An 18230-nucleotide genomic window follows, 5' to 3' on the forward strand; every position below is an offset into this window, starting at 1 on the left:
GCTCTTATACCAGTCATATCTTGCTATCGTATGTACAGGCAATCTATCATGCATTTCACGGCATTCTCCGCATGAATTGTCTAACAGTGTCGAGAATGACATCGACATCGCGTGCTCTGACAGGGCGAACGTCGCCCTCGGCCCTGCTATGTTCGTATAGCGCGTCACCTCATGCTTGACGCGACAAGTCACTGCTCTAGACGTGTCGCGTAAATTGCACTTCTAATTAACGCGTCGAGCAATGCGCACGATTCGCGTTGAGAGGGTAGAAAAACAACAGGAAGAGGCAGGTCGTGCGGCACGACAGCTGTGTCGTCTGTGCTGTCCGTCGAATTCCCGCACAGCACTTGAGCAGCGAGAGAAAAGCAGTCGACAGAGCGTCGATGCGCAAAAAGAAGCAGCGAGGACGGCGGAGAGAGTCTTCTGGCGGAATCAACACAAAGACTGAGTGCGCGCTTGGGTGCGTGTGTGTGTCTTTTTGGTGAGGTCCTCTTTCCGCACAAAGCTGCAGCGCCAGCAATCGCAACTTCTCTTTTACACAGCCAACTTCATCCACATCGGCCACATTCAACGTTGTTTCACCTTACCATCATCTCGCGAACGTCGACCAGCATCGTCACCGCATCGAAGCGAACCTCGAAAGCGTCAACGGATCGCTCCCCAAAGCATTTTTGTCCCTCGGAAAGCTCTTACACTATAGATCATGTCGACCCCCGGCGGCCCACCCAGCGATGCGGAGATGCGCGATGTCGAGCAGCGCACACCTCTTGCACCAGCATCTCTTTCGAACCGCGGCCCAGCAGGAGCCTCGTCGCCGCTAGCGTTCCCCTCTAGCAGCCCGTTCAAAAGCCAGGCATCCAACGCAAGAGCGCCGCAGAGCTCACTAGGAGGTGAGTCAATCTTACTGTCATGTGCACTTGACGATCACAGCCGCCCGTACTGACCTCTCCTATCCTCTCACATGTGCTCACAGCTTCGTCGCCGTTACACTTTCCCACTTCATCCCCGTCGGCTAGAACCTCAAGGGGGCAGAGAACACCTCTTGCTTCGGCACGACGCAGCCAGAATGCAGAGAACCGTCTGCCTTCGAGCAGCAGCGGCGTCAGTAGGCTCGATGAGCCCCTTTTCTTCCCCAGTTCCGGTGGCACTACCCCGCGTCACCAGCGTCGTGGTGAGATCCACTCCTCCGTCGCGCTCTCTTCGCCATCTTTGACGAGAAGGAACCGAGCCGACCCCTCCAGTCAGCCTCAGGGTGCACCTGCTCGTTCCTCGTCGGTGTTTGGTGGCAGTCAACCAGCCGCCGACGGCCACAGCGATGCCCTGAGCTTCTCGCAGCACGGCGTCACCAGTGACGCAGCTGCTCCAGGGCAGGACGGTGTCTCCAAAGTCATCTGGGGTACCAACGTCTCCATCGGAGAGACCATGGAGATGTTCCGTTCCTTCCTTCGCGGTTTCCGTCTCAAGTACAGGTGGGCACACGCCAAAAAGCTTGGACAGCCACTCCCGCCTGCTGCTACCGGCAACCCCGCGGAAGGCGAACGTCTCGTCTATGAGGGCTACCTCCGCCGCATGAGGATCACCGACCAGACCAACCTCAACCTCCGCATCTCGGACCTCGAGGCCTTCCCGCCTTCCAAGAGGCTCAAGATGCAGCTCATCCGGTACCCACAGGAGATGGTCCCCATCATGGATCAGGTGCTCAAGGACGAGATGCTCGAGATGGCCTACGAAGACCAGAAGGAAGCCCGCGATGGCATGGGCGGCGACATGGGCCTCGCCGAAATCGAGCTCATGGAGACCAAGCTCTACAAGGTGCGCCCCTACGGCGCCGACGCTATCAACATGCGCGAACTCAACCCGTCCGACATTGACAAGCTCGTCACCGTCCGCGGGCTCGTCATCCGAGCAACGCCCATCATCCCCGAGATGAAGCAGGCTTTCTTCCGCTGCCTCGTCTGCAACCACACTGTGCCCGTCGAGATCGACCGAGGCCGCATCGCCGAGCCTGACCGCTGTCCACGACAGGTGTGCAACCTGCAAGGCTCCATGTCCTTGATTCACAACCGCTGCGAATTTTCGGATCGTCAGGTCGTCCGTATTCAAGAGACGCCAGACGTCGTGCCTGACGGTCAGACGCCTCACACGGTCAGCATGTGCGCCTACGACGAGCTGGTGGATGTCAGCAAGCCCGGTGACCGCGTCGAGATCACCGGTATCTTCCGCAGCACCCCGGTTCGCGTCAACCCTCGACAGCGCAGCCTCAAGAGTCTGTACAAGACATTCGTCGACATCCTTCACATCAAGCGCACCAACGGCAAGAGGCTTGGTGTCGACCTTTCGACTCGAGATGCCTCGGAACAGGCTGCTGGTCCTGGCGCCCAAGCCGTCGGCGTCGGCGGTGAGGAGGACGACGAGGACGTCGAGGTGCAGAGCGGCTATGGTGCCGATGCTGAGGACGCCGATGCTCCTCGCAGCCAAGACCTCGAAGACAAGCTTCGTTCGATCGCTCAGCGTGACGACGTCTACGAAGTGCTCTCGCGCAGCTTGGCGCCAAGCATCTACGAGATGGACGATGTCAAAAAGGGGATCTTGCTGCAGCTCTTCGGAGGCACCAACAAGACGATCAGCACAGGTGGCGGCGGTGGTGGACCACGCTACCGTGGCGACATCAACGTGCTCATGGTCGGTGACCCAGGTATCGCCAAGAGTCAGATCTTGCAGTACGTGCACAAGATCGCACCGCGTGGTGTGTACGCCTCGGGCAAAGGCTCTTCGGCCGTCGGTCTCACCGCTTACGTCACACGTGACCCGGACACGAAGCAGCTGGTGCTCGAGTCGGGTGCGCTTGTGCTTTCTGACGGCGGTGTCTGCTGTATCGACGAGTTTGACAAGATGTCGGAAGCCACGCGCAGTGTGTTGCACGAAGTCATGGAGCAGCAGACGCTCAGTATCGCCAAAGCCGGTATCATCACGACGCTCAATGCGCGTGCCTCGATCCTGGCAGCTGCCAACCCGACAGGCTCTCGCTACAACATCAATCTGCCCATCACCAAGAACATCGACCTGCCGCCGACGCTCATCAGCCGATTCGACCTGGTCTACCTTGTGCTCGACAAGATCGACGAGGCGAACGACCGCCGCCTGGCTCGCCACCTTGTCAGCCTGTACCTCGAAGACAAGCCGGATACAGGCGGCAAAGACGTGCTGCCTATCGAGACGCTCACCGCTTACATCTCGTACGCTCGCAACCGTATCCAACCGATCCTGACCAAGGAAGCCGGCGATGCGCTCGCCGCACGCTACGTTGAGCTTCGCAAGGTCGGTGAAGACCCGCGCAACGCCGAACGTCGAATTACCGCTACCACGCGTCAGCTCGAATCGATGATCCGTCTCTCCGAAGCGCACGCACGCATGCGCTTTGCCGACGAAGTCATCGTAGACGACGTGGAAGAGGCGGCTCGTCTCATCCGAGAAGCAGCCAAGTCTTCCGCCACCGATCCACGAACCGGCCTGATCGATCTCGACCTCATCAACACGGGACGATCGCATCATCAGCGCAAGCTCGCCGGTGACCTGCGACGCGAATTCCTGCAGCTGCTCGACGAGATGGGTAGCATGTCGGGGAGAGCTACGTCTCCATCGGGTCCTTCCTCGACACAACCTACCAAGGCGGTCCGATACGTGGATCTGCAGAAGGCGCTCAACGAGCAATCGTCGGCGCCAGTGGACCAGAACGATCTGTACGAACTCGTGCGCACGCTCGAAAGCGAAGGCATCGTCAAGACGGCGGGAGAGCGCGAGCGCAGGACCGTCCGTCGTATCAGCTCGTGATTGCCGCGTTCTTTTTTTCCCTATTGGAACATCGTTTCATGCTTCAGTTTTGTATCAACCCTTCCTGTAATGCTTCCCGATCGAGCTCGTTCCCCATTTCTATGACCCTGGCCCCCTGTCGCGAACCTTGTACCTCTACAGCGAATCGGAACTACTGTCACGCGAAGCATTTGCCTTGTGAAAGAATGTGGCCGAGGGTCATGAAGAGGAGACGAGGAAAATGCCACGCGAGCGAGAGTCTCGATGTCCGAGTCCGCGGCTCTATTTTGACACGCGTGCACAGTCCAGCCGATGCAGGGTTGCGACACTGCCCCAGCAGCAAACAAGAGACGCACATATGCAGCTCTAGCGGTTATCGACCATCATCGCCATCGCTGCTCATCACTCAAAGACCATACGCCACACGCAGACACACGCCTAGCTGCTGCAGCCTCAGTCGAAACAAAGACCGCAACCATGGACGAGCCATTGGCCAACCCACCTGCCGAGCTCAAAGCCGTGCTGCCGTTCGTGCAGCGAGCCAACGAGCTACGCACAGCCGACAAGGTCATCGCCTACTGGTGCTGCTACTACGCCGCCCAGCTCGGTATCTCTGGCAACGCAAAGGAGACCGAAGCCAAGATGTACCTGCTCACGCTCATGGATACGCTCGAAGACCTCAAAACCAAACTCGCCGACAACGACGCTGTGACCAACGACGCTGCTAGCTCGGCCTACGTCGAGAACTTTGCACTCAAGGTGTTCGTCGGCGCAGACAACGAGGATCGTGCGGGGAAAGCGACGAGAGCGACGGCGAAGAAGTTCTTGGCGGCGAGTCAATTCATCGAGTTGCTCAAGATCTTTGGTGCGTTGGAACCGGAGATGGGAGAGAAGATCAAGTATGCCAAGTGGAAAGCAGCAGATATTGCAAAGGCGTTCAAGGAGGGGAGAAAGCCACAGGCAGGCCCGCCTGGCGGCGATCCGAAGGAGGAAGCTGCAAATGTCGAGGCGGCAATGGGTCCGAGTGCGGTAGATAGTAAGGAGGAGCAAGAGTATTTGGCAAGGGAGATGGCGAAGCTGACGTCTGCAGCAACGGACGAGCCTTCGATTGTTCCGTCCACTGGGGCTGAGCCGCCCAGCAGGAGCGCTTTGACCGGCGATGATGTCAGGCAAGCACCCACCGACGTCGCTGTCGAGACCGGTACGCTGGGCAGCGCTTCGTCCGACGCAGAAGAGATGTGGAAGACCAGCAGCAAGTCCAACGTCGCCGACACCTTGTCACTCAGCCCTTCTACACAGCAGCAGGAACGACGGGACAGCCTAGATCGACCACAGATCCAATCGTCGAGCAGCTACACCTCTGGTCTCGGTACAAGTCCCAACTCTCGTCCACTGCCGACTCCACCACAGAGGGATGGTCTCCCGATTCCACCGATCAGCGCGCACCACCACATGCTGGGCTCCAGTCCAGGTCTTGATCAGGGCAGCGCAGGACCCGGTGCAGCTCCCGCTTCCTTTTGGGGAGGAGCAGGTGCCGATGGACCAGACGCTGCAGGTGCAGCTTCGGTGCTGCCGTCAGTTCCTTCGGATCGGTTGCCTTCGCTTAGCGGCAATGAGGGCTTGAATGGCCATCCTGCCATCGAGAGGATTGACCCGCCTCTTTCGCCCAGCGCACCGAGCTTACCAACCACTCCCGGGCAGCTCCCGGGAACGCCTGGTGTGCAACTCGGTGGTCCCAGCAGTCCCTTTCCCACGACCGCCACGCCCACGGCACCAACGGCACCCACGGAACCTCCCGCGACACGCTCGACTCTGCCTCCTTCCGCTGCAGCTTTGATCCAGCAGAGACCTGCACCTTCTGCGCCAGCCATTGCACCGCAACCTCCAGCACCAGCGGTCTATCCAGAGACACTGGATGCGAAACTGTCCACACGAGTCCAAAAGCTGGCAAAGGGAGCGGCAAGCGCGGTGGATTTCGAAGATCTCGATACCGCACGGATTCAGCTTCGTCAGGCGCTCGATATTCTGGAAGGCAGAACGAGGTAGGCGAACTCACCGCCCACGTTACCAGACACTTGAGCAACTTCGCACTCATCAGCCGCAAGCGACATGTTCATTTCAGACAGCATCTTTGGCGCGGCTCCGATGAGAGGTCGATAACTCGGTGTGTTCTTTGCTGGAGTCTGAGCGATTGTGACAAAAAGTTGTGGCAGAGCACCGATTGTGGCAAAATTTGTGACAGAGACCGTTCTTGGCAAAACTTGTCGCAAAAGATCGTTTGTGACGAGGACCACTTGTGACAAAAAATTGTGACAAAGCACCGGTTGTACAACAAGGTTGTGGCAGAGCACAGGTTGTACAACAAGGTTGTGGCAGAGCACAGGTTGTACAACAAGGTTGTGTAAGAGGCGGTTGTGACGAGAGAAGAGTCACGTTATCAAGACCGGATCGTGGTACTTACGAGCGCGGGCTTGATGAGCAACATGACACTCTCGAAATGACAAAGGTGCGTGCCGAACGGGAGCCTGAGCTTACAGTCGCCTGCAAGAGCCTCGCCAACTGGATGAGGATGTTCTGCGTCGGTGGCAGTCCTCATTTGCACGGGGGCATCCTCATCTGCACTGGGGCATTCTTTTTCGCGCTGGCGCAAAAGCAAGTGCGCCGGAGCAATCCTCGTTTGTACTTGCGCGAAAGGACATCGTGAGACAAAGGGGCGACAGATGCAAGCGTTCCAACGAAGGTGCACACGTACCTTATGTGGCCACGACCCGCCGTGTTGTCTCGTGACCGCCAACCGCCGATGACGTGGATTTCCCTGGTGGCAAGCGTCGCTGCGTCGGGACATCTGTGAGCGGGACAAGCTCTGTCCGGGTTTGAGACTGAGTCGACGGTCTGGCAGCGAGTCAAAACATACTATTCCAGTCGTACGAGCACTGGTAGCTTTTGAAGTCTCGTTGGCCCTATGATCTCGTCGGATGTGTGTGTTCATCGTCTCAAGTTCTTACCGATGACGGCTGTCGCTTGAGCCAATTGTATGGTACAGCGCCAGACTGGACCAAAAAGAGCCATTTCACACGTCAATTCCTGACAAAGGCAGCTAAGTTGACTAGTTTCCGAAATCGATCCATCGCCTGTACGCCGAATTTATCTGAGTCGGCTGACGATTGAGCCTATGTTCCATTGCCTGCCTTGGTCTGTGAAGCTCGCCCTCCATCTCGTTGTTTTCCCAGCTTCTAGAAACACTGGAGTCCAAAAAGCTCGTTAGGTTTAATGTCGACGTGGTGAGGTTGAGCTCAAGAACCGCTCGAATCAGCATTGTGCGGCATAAGCTCAAGACCCACACGGCCGACTTCACCTCGCTGGCTTCATAAACGGGCCGATGCGGCTACGCCCTCTTCAGCCCACCTTTTCACTCAAATCTCGCTCTTCGTCCGCATCACATCGGCGATCCATTGTTCTCGAGAAAGTCCGACCGAAGTAAGTTTGTATCAACCTCGAACACTCTGAGCTTTCGGTCTAAATCTTGGCATCTCCCGAAATTACCGGTCGCTTCGCAGCTGATCCACTGCTTGATACCGTTAGGACCGTTCTTGACCTTCTCACGCTGTTGCATTTCGGACTCACCTTCATTAACTCTGAAATGGTCGAACTGTGGACCTTCTCGACCGAAGAGCTGCAAGAGTCGTCGAAACGCCCGAAGCGGCAACGACGTCGCCCAATCAGTGACGTTACCTGACCTTCTCATCCCTCTCGCTTCTGTCTGTTCCAACGAATGGTGCAGCTTCCGCCTTCTTTGGGGGCTGTGAGCCTTAAGCTTGTAGCCGAGTAGTAGCACAGACCATCGAGAGCAGCGACCACCGCTCATCGCTTTCGATTCGCCTGCCTTGGCGTGTAAACACGCAGAATGTAACGGGACAGCATGCTTCACCGGAGGGTCTTCTGGTTGGCAGCGGACTTTTCAGGCCCACCGCCGACACTGGAACAGGTCGGTGCCTTTGTCTTCCCCCCAGGGCACACCACGGAATCCTCGCGAAAGTGGACAAGAGAGACCTCCCTACACAACCGTGTCGCCACGCATAAAAGGCTCAGCGTACCGGTGCTTCACCAGACTTCAACATTGCATCAGTGCCTACCACACTCCTTCCAAGGCAGCAATTCTCACACTCTTTTCACAAGCTCTCAAGTCACTCTGCCCCATCTCTTCTACTACGGTAGCAGAATACCGAGCTCTTGCAGAGGCTCGGAGGAAGGTCTTTCTTCCTGGCTTATGCCGAATCCACCTCAACTTTTCAATACCACAACGGGCAATAGGACGATATGGCCATCTGCAGGCTCTCAAACTGCAATTGCAGCTTGCGGGTCGAGCCTGGTGGCTAGAGCGATAGATCTGCTCAATCGGCCGCCCGGGGCCCCACGCGAACGGCGTCCAGAGTTGGCAACTCTGAACACTCCGCCTTCGTCGTGCATCCCGTTGAGCAGAGCCAGTGATGGCTCGTTGCTCAAGCCACCGGTGGTTCCGAGCCAGTCGGGTTTATCATCTCCGACTGTTACACCGATGCTCATGAATACATTTGCCGGGCCATTCCAGATCGACGGTGCGGATGTGGGCTCTATTTATCCGATGGTGGATTTAGACGCGTCAGCGACGAGCAGAGACGAGGAGGTCTTCTCAGACAACAAGACTTTCGACACCGTCTCACCGCTCACTTTCGAGTTGCCAGCGATAAGCAGCGCAGATGATGTCAAGGAGGGCTTCTATATCACAGACCTTGGCGTGCCTTCGGTCCTCCCGTTGCAGCTTTCGGCGACATTCGGGGATGCAAATAGCTGGTCAGTCGTAACGGTCACCGACTCTGGACAAGAGTGGCAACCGACGCAATCGCACATGCTCAAGCAAGAGAACCTCTCTTTCTGCGGGTCGTTCGGCCTGAGCTCAACCTTTCCTGGAGACCAGAGCGCGAGAGCAAACTTGTTCTCCCCAAGCACCGCCTCCGAGGCAAGTCTCGCCACTAATGATGACTGGTTTGCTCTGCTCGACCTCGGAGATGGAGTGGACTTCACCTTCGACGAGATGCCTGGGGGACAAAGTATGCAAGCGCCTCTGAACGGACTGTCTTTCGAGGTTCTGCCCTCGCCAGGGCAGCAGGTGCCTTTGAGCTCTACTTGTGGCAATTTACAAGCATCAAACCAGTACGCTGCCGCGTCTTCCACGGTGTATGAAGCATCGGTGGCATCTCCAGCTCTAAGTCCGTACCATATGGGCCTTTGTCCTGCCAGCCAGCAATCAGACGGGACCGGTCTTTACCTGGATTCAGCTGCCCTCGCCGAAGTGAATAGTCTCGCCTTCCCGGTGGTTTCGACTACAAGCTCTCCAGTAACTACCACCGGCATGGCTTCTGACAAAGATAACACTCGCAAACAGAGCTCCATAGCGCTGTACGATACCATGAGCATCACTTCAAGGAAGGAGGCCAAGTGGGCCCCTCAGCAGTCGAGAACAGCAAAGAACCTGGCTGCCAAAAGAATGCCGAGCACATTCCAGCACGACAGCGTAAGCAGCGATGGTGATGCTATTGTGGTCGAGCCCGCATCGCAACCTTTCTCATCCGGCATGAGAGGCGAGAGTCCCGTGAACAATGTTGCTGTCCCGCTCAACGATGCTTCACACATCTCAGGTGGACCTCTTGGGGCAGTCCCGAAGAAGAAAAGCACGGGCAGGGAACAGGGGACGGCAAAGCCCAAGCCACCGCCAAAGCGCAGATCGAAGTCGAAGGCAGGTCCAAGACTGACTTGTCACCAACCTGGATGCGGCAAGACTTTCTCAAGCCAGCATAATCTGAACGAGCACCAGCAGGTGCACGAGTACCCGCGCGTCCAGCGGTACTTCTGTCGCGAGGATCAGTGCGCGCTTGAGGTGAAAGGCTTCAACTTCAAACGGGACCGAATGCGCCACTACAGGCAGAAGCATCCGTGGGTAGCGGAGAGGCTGAAGGAGGAAGCGGCTCGGCAGGTGCAAGAAAGGAGGGCAGCTCTCGAACGAAAAAAGGCAGAAATGGCGGCAATCAGAGCAGCAGCACGAGAAAGAGTGGCAGCGGTTAGGAAGGCACAAAAGATCAGGTTCAAGCTCGAGAAGGAAGCGAACGGAAATTGGTCAGGGACCGTGGACTGCGAGATGCAGGTGATCGACGGGCAAAGGTGTTGACGAGGAGAAGTCGAGCCTTCTCCATGTCATCGATCGTTTGCGACCGTCGCGAATCCGCAACTCTACACTTTCTGTCTCCGACACTTTCATTTTGCCACCTCTCGTCTTCGATCCCGTATCAATCACACGCCGGACCGACCGCTCCCCTTCCTCAACCTCTTCACCCTCTGAATCCCTCTCACCCGTCTCTCTTCGTCTCACGCCCTCGATTCGCTCACAAAATGTACTCATCGTCTCCAAGCCGGTTCACAAATTGAATCTCTTCGCCGTCATCCTCTTCGTCCGTGCACCGTCTGTCCCGGACACGGCAACTCCTCCACGCCACTTGCACCACACGCAGCGCATTCGCACCAATAAGCATTTGGGGGGGTAACAATTCAAAAAACCTGAACTCGGTGGATGGTGATGATCAGAAAAAAAGGTGTATGTGACAAACAGAATGGGCGCAAAAACAAGGATGGTTGGAAGAAGCGATGTGATGTAATCGGCAGGGATAAGTGTGCGTAGGTCGGGATAGATGGGCGGTGGTCTTGAGGAGCGAGGAGAGAGTGTCGCGCGTGGCTGCGATAGAGGCTGATGCTTTGCTTGTCGGAAGCGCCGATCGTGCAAGGAAGCGGTCGACCTCCGTGTTTCGCAGTCCCGCTCTGCCTTCGCTTCCGACCCCTCTCCGAACCTGTCCAGTCTAGTCCCTCCCCTCACGAACCCCGCCGAACCCACGCCGGCACCATCCATCGCAACGTCGCTACTCCCAAAAGAAGCCTCAAAGAATATTGCATTTTGACTTCTTCTTCTCCTTCTTGTGCACCACCGTACCCTCCCTCTGCTCCCGGATCATCCTCACCACTGTGTAGTACGCCCTCTCGACATTGACGCACGTCTTTGCGCTCGATTCGATAAACTTGCAGCCCAGCCTATGCGCGAGCGCCTGCCCCTCCTCCCTCGACACCTCCCGCTCGTTGACCTTGTCGCATTTATTCCCCACCAGCATGATGGGCACTGTATGTGGCTCTTGGTCCTTGACGCGCGAAATCTGACTGCGGAATCGCTCTACACGTTCGAACGTCGCCCTCGCCGAGATCGAGTAGACGAGCAGGAAGCCTTCTCCTTCGCGGATCCACTGGTCCCTGAGCGCGGTGTACTCTTCCTGACCTGCGGTGTCGAGCACTTCGAGCATGCACGGTTGGTCGTCGATCACGGTCTGCTTGCGATACGAGTCTTCGATGGTGGGATCGTAGGTTTCGACAAAGTGATTGAGACACAGCTGAATGGTCAACGCTGTCTTTCCTACACCTCCGTCTCCTAGCACCACTAGCTTGTAAATCATCATTTTGCCGCTCATGTTTGGCAACGAGTGGTCTGTGCGAACGATGCGGTGAGAACCGAAGGCGTTACAAAGTGAGGCGAATGCCGGAACGAGTCGGCTGTCGGACGTCTGCCAAAGCTCGTATGCGTTTGCAGATAAAAGGGAGGGTAGGAGTGGTTCTCGGTGAGCCGCAGCGCGTGAAATTCACAAGGAACTGGAGCGCGGATGCGGTTGCGGTTGCAGGTGCAGGTGCGAGACTGTGAGTGCGGGATCGGAGACGCAGCACGGGTCGATTCTTTCAGAGAGGGGGTCCGTGACCCGTGAGATCTGGAACGACGCCGAGGAACGAATGCAGCGGAATGAGCGGGAGCGGACGATGCTGTGCGATGTGATTCCGTCGAGACGAAAGGGACAGTGCTCTCGAAGGAAGATCGAGATGTCTTGGAGCGATGTGTTCACAACGTCGTCGAAGGTGTCTGCCAATGGTAGAAACCGCGCACCAATGTGTGACGTAGCGGCGTAGAAGAGGTTACCTGCGCGCACAATTTGGCCAGTGTCAGAAGGTACACGAGGCGTTGAGGATCGAGACTTGATGAAGGTGCTCGAGACAGGAGGTAGGGGCCAGGTGCGTGCTTGTGCGACAGGGATTGCGCAGACCAAAAGGGTATAGATCCTGACCGTGTGGTCTCTGTTTGAACGATAGCGTCGTGAAGTGTGCTGTGCGCGAACAGCGACTCGAACGTGGTATGAGTGTGAAGGAGGAAAGAAGGTGGTGGTGGTGGCAAAAGACGATTGATGGATACGAGTAAGAGTGAGGTCGGAGCTGAGAGAGCGTGCGAGTGAGTGAGTGTGACTGATGGAATGAGTGAGAGGTGAGTGAGGGTTGGTCGAGTGGAAGAGACTGGCGCACAGGCATGCAATCCACATGCAAAGACGCAAGCGGAATTACTCGCTCTGCACCACTCGACAGCTGGCGGGGAGAAAGCGCGCTCAACTCTGTCTCTCTTCCTTTCTGGTCTTTGGCCGGTTCACACGCTCAACACAGCCAGAATTGCAACGCGGTGCAAGCGAGAAAGAAGTCTCCATCGCCTCGCGCCAGTTTCCACAGTTGCGCACATCCAGGCACGCGCGAAATTCCCCAACCTTGCGCCCCTCGCCCCTGTTTGCTGCTTATTTCTTTTTCCCAAATTGGCACTTGCCGCCGCCCGTGACAAAAGAGTCAAGCCACGCCCGCAATCTTTGGCCTGCCGGTCAACGGTGTCTCTGATTTGGTTGCTTCGCAGCAGTGGAGCTTCTACGCCGGAGCCCGATGGAGGAAAAATCTAGCCTCCACCACGACAGCCACACGGCGGCGCTCAAGCGAAGGAGCTAATGGCCACCTCGCCAACTCGACGATGCACCCTAACTAACCGTGTACGATGTTTTCGAAACGGTATTACAGGAAGGACATGGACCACGTCCCAAATTGGACAATTCAGCCGCCATGGGAAAGATTCAAAGCGGAGTAGCAAAACTAGACTCGAGCTTGCTTGCGGCATCCAGCGGCGATGTTGCTCGTTCCACGCTCCGACCGAACTGTCTAGGATTGATATTCCAGCTAACACGACCAAAATTCTGATGCGGATGCTCCGTCGCCGACCAAGTTTGGCTGCAGGTCCGAGACCTGACGTGCTTCGTCCAAGCCCGCGCACATCCGCACTCCGCCCGGTGCGCACCCCGCTGCAGCTACACAACCCACCCCTTAGAGCGATGACTGGTCTCGGATGGCCCCGAGCATGCCTTCACCAAGGCCAACAAAGGTGCTCACATGTACACTCCCCGCTTTGACGAGACTCGGCTGCGAATGGGCGTTTTCATTCGCGATCAGATCATCTGCACATCCGAATCGGGACCCAACGCCTTGATTTTCGTGTTGAGCCCTGACTTGTATTTTCAGGCGCAATTTTGTCAGCTGCTGCGACGCACAGAGCACAGCGACATCGAGACCAGATGTTCTGTTACGGGACCAGGAAGCCACAAACACTAAAGCGCTTATCGTCGCAGATCACGTCTGATCGATCTTCGCTGCTCTGGCTCCGATGAGTCGTCATGCAACTTTCAGACCGAGCCGAGACCGCTCCGAATGACGCATCTCTTACTCTCGATTCACAGGCGCTGTCATCGGTGGAAGGAAGCAGTGCGACATCGCGAAATGAATTTGCCTCAAGTCAGGGCGGATCATCAGAAACTGCCGTCAGATAGCGCTGCGATTAATCAAAGGGCGCGGTAATGCAAAGTCAGCGAATGTGTGCTGGTGCAGGCATCGGCACCTCGTTGGCAGACTTACAATACTGATCGTGTTCATCTTCATCCGACATTTGATCGTCGCAGTCGAAGTCGAATTCGTCCGCTTCGGGAAGCTCTTGCTCCGGATAGTCGTTCCTGTAAAAGCCCTCGTCGTTGCTATCTTCGTCTTCGCCTTCGTCGTAGCTCTCGAAACCTTCGTCTTCCGCCTGCTCAAGCTCATCGTCGCTGTCCTCAAAGCCCTCGAGCGATGCCACCACCGCGTTGGGACCGGCGAAATCCAGGCCTGGAAACCAGTTGGGCGTGAGTGCAGCCGATTCTGGAGGCACCACTTCGCCGCCCAGCACTCTCGGTAGGGCCATAGAATCCGGAACGGCATTGTAGCCGGTGGAGGCGCCTTTCTCACGCCCGGCAACTTGAGCTGGTTGCAGACCCGTCTCTGCGGATCCTTGTGGGCCTGCTTTTGTAGGCAGCATATCTCGATAGTACACATCGTAGACGTAGTCGTCCTCGTCGTCTTCTTCGCCTTCCTCGGCGAGCTTGGCTGCCTCTGCAGCAGCAGCTGCTGGCGATGCATTTTCTTCTGCTACATCTTTCGAGGTCGAAGCACCCTGGGCGATCTGATCGAGATCCTGCGATGGCTCGATGTTGTTGGAGCGCAAGTAGTCGCCGAGCATTTCTGCAAATTTGGCGTCAAGACCAGCCATCTCTTCATCCTGTCGAGAAGTCGGCTTTGTTTGTCGTTGTGTGGGAGCCGATGGATGCGCTGAGCCCCGTACGGAGCGGATGGGCTCGGTCTCTGCGTCGATGATGCGCCCAAAGATGGCCTCAGCCTCCTTTTCTTTTTTGGATCTGATCACCGGCGGTCCAGCGGGTGTATGCCATGGACGACTCGGCGCCACATTGCTGCGCATCTTGCGGAGACTTGCCGAGCTGCCAGACCGTCTGAGACCTTTGCCGGCAGCATGGTCCTTGGCAATCACCTTGAAACGGATGCCTAGGGGTGTGCTGCTACGAGATCTACGGTCCTTGTCGCGGTCGATCTGCTCGGACGCCAGAGCCTTGAGCCGGGATGCTGGAGTCGCCGAAGCTGGCGCCTCTGCATTGAGAGATGCTAATGAGCTTCCGAGCGATCGGTGTGCACGCGACGTGGATGGGACAGGGCTCTCGTCGTCGTTGAGCTGGGGCGATGACTGTGGCAGCCCCGTGGCTGCTTGGCTGAGTGCAGGTGACGAGACGCTCTGGGCTAGTTTCGATGGCGTGAGAGGTTTTGTGCTCGGTGCTGGTGTGATGGATCTGCTTAGCGCCGAGATACGCTGATGGAGTTTACGTGCGGCAACGGGGTCAGAGAAAGACTGAAGCGAGACGGTCTCGGCCAGACGAAAGACGCCGCGCTGTTTTTCTGCCGTGTCCGCATCTCTGCCGGTAGAAGCATCGCTGTCTGCGCTCTCGTCCGGCAGCACCATGGACCTGCGCTTGTTTCTACGCTCATTCTGTTGGATGATGAGTGCGTCTACGGGATCCTGGTTGCGTTTTCGTTTGATTCGGAGGATCATCTGTACGCCGTGCGCATCATTGTCGCTGTCAGGCTCCTGCGATACAAGCGGACTCGAAGAGCCCTGACGTGATGCTGCTAGGGACTTGGACGCAGGCGAAGTCGGCGCCGCGGTCGAAGGATGAGCGACCGACATTGTGAAAGAGCAGCGAGCGGCCAAGCTTCTCGAGACGTCTGTTGATCACGCAAGCGGGCTCGACAGTCGTGTATCAAAGCATATGGCTCGACGTTAACAGGCTTTGTGTGCCCGCAGCTGGTGGAGGATGAGGTTGCAATTGTCGTTGAGCGCTCGGAACGATGGCGTACATGCTGCACACCTTTAGGTGTCTGTGCTCTTCTTGTCAAATTTTAAGCTTTTGGAAGCTCCACATCTGATTCACTACTTGGCTCGTGACCTGGTCACGAACACGGACAAGATATTTTCATTTGCAAGTGTGAGCCCGAGGATACTAACATCACAATACATTCCTTTTGGGTCAAGTGACATGTCACTTGCTACTGATGAAGCAGCATACTGTCGCTAACCCCGTTGACCCAGCATCTATGTCGTCGCCTGCCACAAAGGGAGGGTTCGGTGTGTCAGATGAAGCAGTTGATGGGCTTGGCTGTCGGTGTGGCTTCGCAATTTGGCAGAGGAGAGCATCGCGGTTGAAAGAGGTCCGATACGCCAGGTGCCATTGAGGTCGTTTGGATCGTTTCCGAGTTGCTCTGTGCTGAGCTATCGGTGTGACCCGAGGCCTGACGTACATTCTTGTCTGCGTAAGCTGTCACTTCTCAAAGCGCACAATGGCGCACGCTGTGTTGCTGCATCGCTGTGTCGCTGCGTGGCTGCATCGTGTGGGCTGTGCAGCCAGCATGTCCGAGTTGAGTGTGCAAATTGAGCTTTTGGCAAAAGTGTGGAGCAACACTCGAATTTGATTTCAGAGACCAACACCGAACATGCGTACAGACTCACCGCTCCTTCTGTCCTTTCCCTCACCATTGCCTCTCTCCTTCATCTCACGCTTCTGCCTTTACGGGTACAACAGTCCTTCCTACATCCCGGCTATACTCTTAAATCCCTCCAGGCCAGCGATCGCAGTCCGAGCCAGGCTCACGCTGGCTCACCTTAGAACTGTTGGCCAGCAAATCCAACACAGCCTCTTTCGCCGCCAGCCTAGTAGTGCTTTGCCACGATGAGTCGATATCGCGGCGATGCTGCGCAGCATAGCTATCATAGCTCGGCATGGGATCCTGCTCCTTACGGAACCACGGAGTACGATCAGGTCGAAGAGATGATCTCGTCGAACCAACCGCAAGCCTACAGTCGCAACTCTGCTGGTGTCGGGGCTAACTCGAACGCCTACCGCCTCCCTGCGCCTGCAACCAACGTCGGTGCCGATTCTCCTTCCATGTACACCGATCCTTACGAAGCCTTCAGCACCGCACCGCCACCCAACCACTCTGCTGCCGCCCGCAGCTCTTACCTCCGGCACGACCCGTACGCCTCTGAAGATCGTGCGCTCGCCGGTAACACGTTCCTCGACAGAGCCGACACGCTAGCACCCAATGACAGTATCAGCAGCTACAACGTTCGTGTTGGCAGAAACACCGAGCCAGATCGACCGAACAAGTACGCCGACACGCGAGCCGAGGACGCACTCAGGGCCCAGCACATGCAGCGCAACTCGGTCGTCTACCAAGATCATCACGAGGACCCGAGCAGCTACTACAACCAGCCTCATATGGATCACAGCTATGGCCATGGACAATACGACACGAGCGGTGTTGATCTACCTCTCAAGAGCAACGCTGGACCCATGGGCTACGCAGAGGACGAAGATGATGAGGCCAAGCAGATCAAGCGTGGATCTGCTGCTCTCTGGTCTAACCAGATGGACGGCGCACATCCGACAGTCGGGGACGAAGAAGCGAAGAGCGGCTTGCTTGGCAAGCTTTCTGATTCCGCAAGCCGTCGTCTCGAAGGCGAAGACAAGCTGCGTGACCAGATCGAGCGACGCAGACAGGGGATCGGACGCCAGCGATGGCCATACGTCTCATGGGTGGTTGCCGTCGCCCTCGTCGTCGTCTTTATCGTGGAACTCATCAAGGCCAACTCAGAGACGGGTCAGGCGGTGCAGACGCGACCGAGCATCAATCCCATGTTGGGCCCTTCGGCAGAGTTCATGATCTCGTTTGGTGCCCGCTTCGTGCCTTGCATGCGCAAAGTGCCCGCGCTTCCCACCTCCGAGCAGCTTCCTTGCCTCAAGGACTCCACTTCGAGCTCCAACCTCTACTCTGCCGACCAGCTGTGCCCCATCTCGCAAATCTGCGGTCTCAAAGACGCCAACAACCCCAACCAGAGCTATCGATTTGTCACAGCCATCTTTGTCCACGCCGGCTTCGTCCACATCTTTTTCAACCTGCTCGTGCAGCTCACGCTGTGTGCGCAGATCGAGAAGCTCATCGGCTCGATCGCCTACTTCATCGTCTACTTTGCAGGGGGTATCGGCGGCAATTTGCTCGGCGGGAACTTTGGGCTGATCGGACAGCCTGCGCTCGGCGCGTCCGGAGCCATCTACACGTGTATCAGCATCGAACTCGTCGATCTGTGCTACAATTGGAAGTACGAGTATCGTGCCAAGATGCGACTGGCCATGTCGATCGGGTTCGCCATCATCGGTCTTGCACTCGGTCTGCTGCCTGGTTTGGATAACTTTGCTCACATCGGTGGGTTCTGCGTTGGCTTGTTGGGAGGTTTGCTCTTTGCACCTTCGATCCACGCGAGTAAGCAGCATAGAGTGGTGACGTGGGTGTTGAGGGTCGTAGCGTTCGGTTTGTTGATTGGGTTCTTCGCCGGACTGGCAAGCAACTTTTACAACTCGCCGGATCCGACAAAGGCGTGTACTTGGTGTAGGTATCTGAGCTGTCTACCTGTGTTCAACTCGTGCAAGGGGAATGGGTTGACTACTTCGAGTACCACGACGAGCGGTGGTGGATCCTGAGCAGCTGAAAGGCTCAAGACGGCGCAACACGTTAGCTGCATATGATTCACGAATGGACAAAGAAGTTTTGCCATGACAGAGTATCGATTCGAG

General features: G+C 56.8%; 8 protein-coding genes across 8 annotated transcripts; 6 read left to right on the top strand and 2 right to left on the bottom strand.

The window, feature by feature from the left end:
* Positions 1–241: 241 nt before the first annotated feature.
* Positions 242–448, top strand: PHSY_003906 (hypothetical protein; the record flags this gene model as incomplete). Its single annotated transcript, XM_012334523.1, has 1 exon — positions 242–448. One exon carries the CDS (start codon positions 242–244, stop codon positions 446–448), a length of 207 nt encoding a protein of 68 aa, XP_012189913.1.
* A 255-nt stretch (positions 449–703) lies between these two features.
* PHSY_003907 (hypothetical protein) lies at positions 704–3831 on the top strand (the record flags this gene model as incomplete). The annotated part of the gene is made up of 2 exons (XM_012334524.1): positions 704–890; positions 974–3831. The coding sequence occupies 2 exons, from the start codon at positions 704–706 to the stop codon at positions 3829–3831; spliced, it is 3045 nt and encodes a 1014-aa protein (XP_012189914.1).
* Positions 3832–4122: 291 nt separating this feature from the next.
* Positions 4123–5856, top strand: PHSY_003908 (hypothetical protein; the record flags this gene model as incomplete). Its single annotated transcript, XM_012334525.1, has 1 exon — positions 4123–5856. The coding sequence occupies one exon, from the start codon at positions 4123–4125 to the stop codon at positions 5854–5856; it is 1734 nt and encodes a 577-aa protein (XP_012189915.1).
* A 1333-nt stretch (positions 5857–7189) lies between these two features.
* On the top strand, positions 7190–7546 carry PHSY_003909 (hypothetical protein; the record flags this gene model as incomplete). Its single annotated transcript, XM_012334526.1, has 2 exons — positions 7190–7287; positions 7393–7546. 2 exons carry the CDS (start codon positions 7190–7192, stop codon positions 7544–7546), a joined length of 252 nt encoding a protein of 83 aa, XP_012189916.1.
* Positions 7547–8365: 819 nt separating this feature from the next.
* On the top strand, positions 8366–10012 carry PHSY_003910 (hypothetical protein; the record flags this gene model as incomplete). The annotated part of the gene is made up of 1 exon (XM_012334527.1): positions 8366–10012. The coding sequence occupies one exon, from the start codon at positions 8366–8368 to the stop codon at positions 10010–10012; it is 1647 nt and encodes a 548-aa protein (XP_012189917.1).
* A 760-nt stretch (positions 10013–10772) lies between these two features.
* Positions 10773–11351, bottom strand: PHSY_003911 (hypothetical protein; the record flags this gene model as incomplete). The annotated part of the gene is made up of 1 exon (XM_012334528.1): positions 10773–11351. The coding sequence occupies one exon, from the start codon at positions 11349–11351 to the stop codon at positions 10773–10775; it is 579 nt and encodes a 192-aa protein (XP_012189918.1).
* Positions 11352–11519: 168 nt separating this feature from the next.
* Positions 11520–15289, bottom strand: PHSY_003912 (hypothetical protein; the record flags this gene model as incomplete). The annotated part of the gene is made up of 2 exons (XM_012334529.1): positions 11520–11848; positions 13642–15289. The coding sequence occupies 2 exons, from the start codon at positions 15287–15289 to the stop codon at positions 11520–11522; spliced, it is 1977 nt and encodes a 658-aa protein (XP_012189919.1).
* Positions 15290–16328: 1039 nt separating this feature from the next.
* PHSY_003913 (hypothetical protein) lies at positions 16329–18137 on the top strand (the record flags this gene model as incomplete). Its single annotated transcript, XM_012334530.1, has 1 exon — positions 16329–18137. One exon carries the CDS (start codon positions 16329–16331, stop codon positions 18135–18137), a length of 1809 nt encoding a protein of 602 aa, XP_012189920.1.
* Between the last annotated feature and the right edge of the window lie 93 nt (positions 18138–18230).

This window comes from Pseudozyma hubeiensis (assembly GCF_000403515.1).
Source record: "Pseudozyma hubeiensis SY62 DNA, scaffold: PHS38, whole genome shotgun sequence".
NCBI classification, from domain to species: Eukaryota; Fungi; Basidiomycota; class Ustilaginomycetes; order Ustilaginales; family Ustilaginaceae; genus Pseudozyma; species Pseudozyma hubeiensis.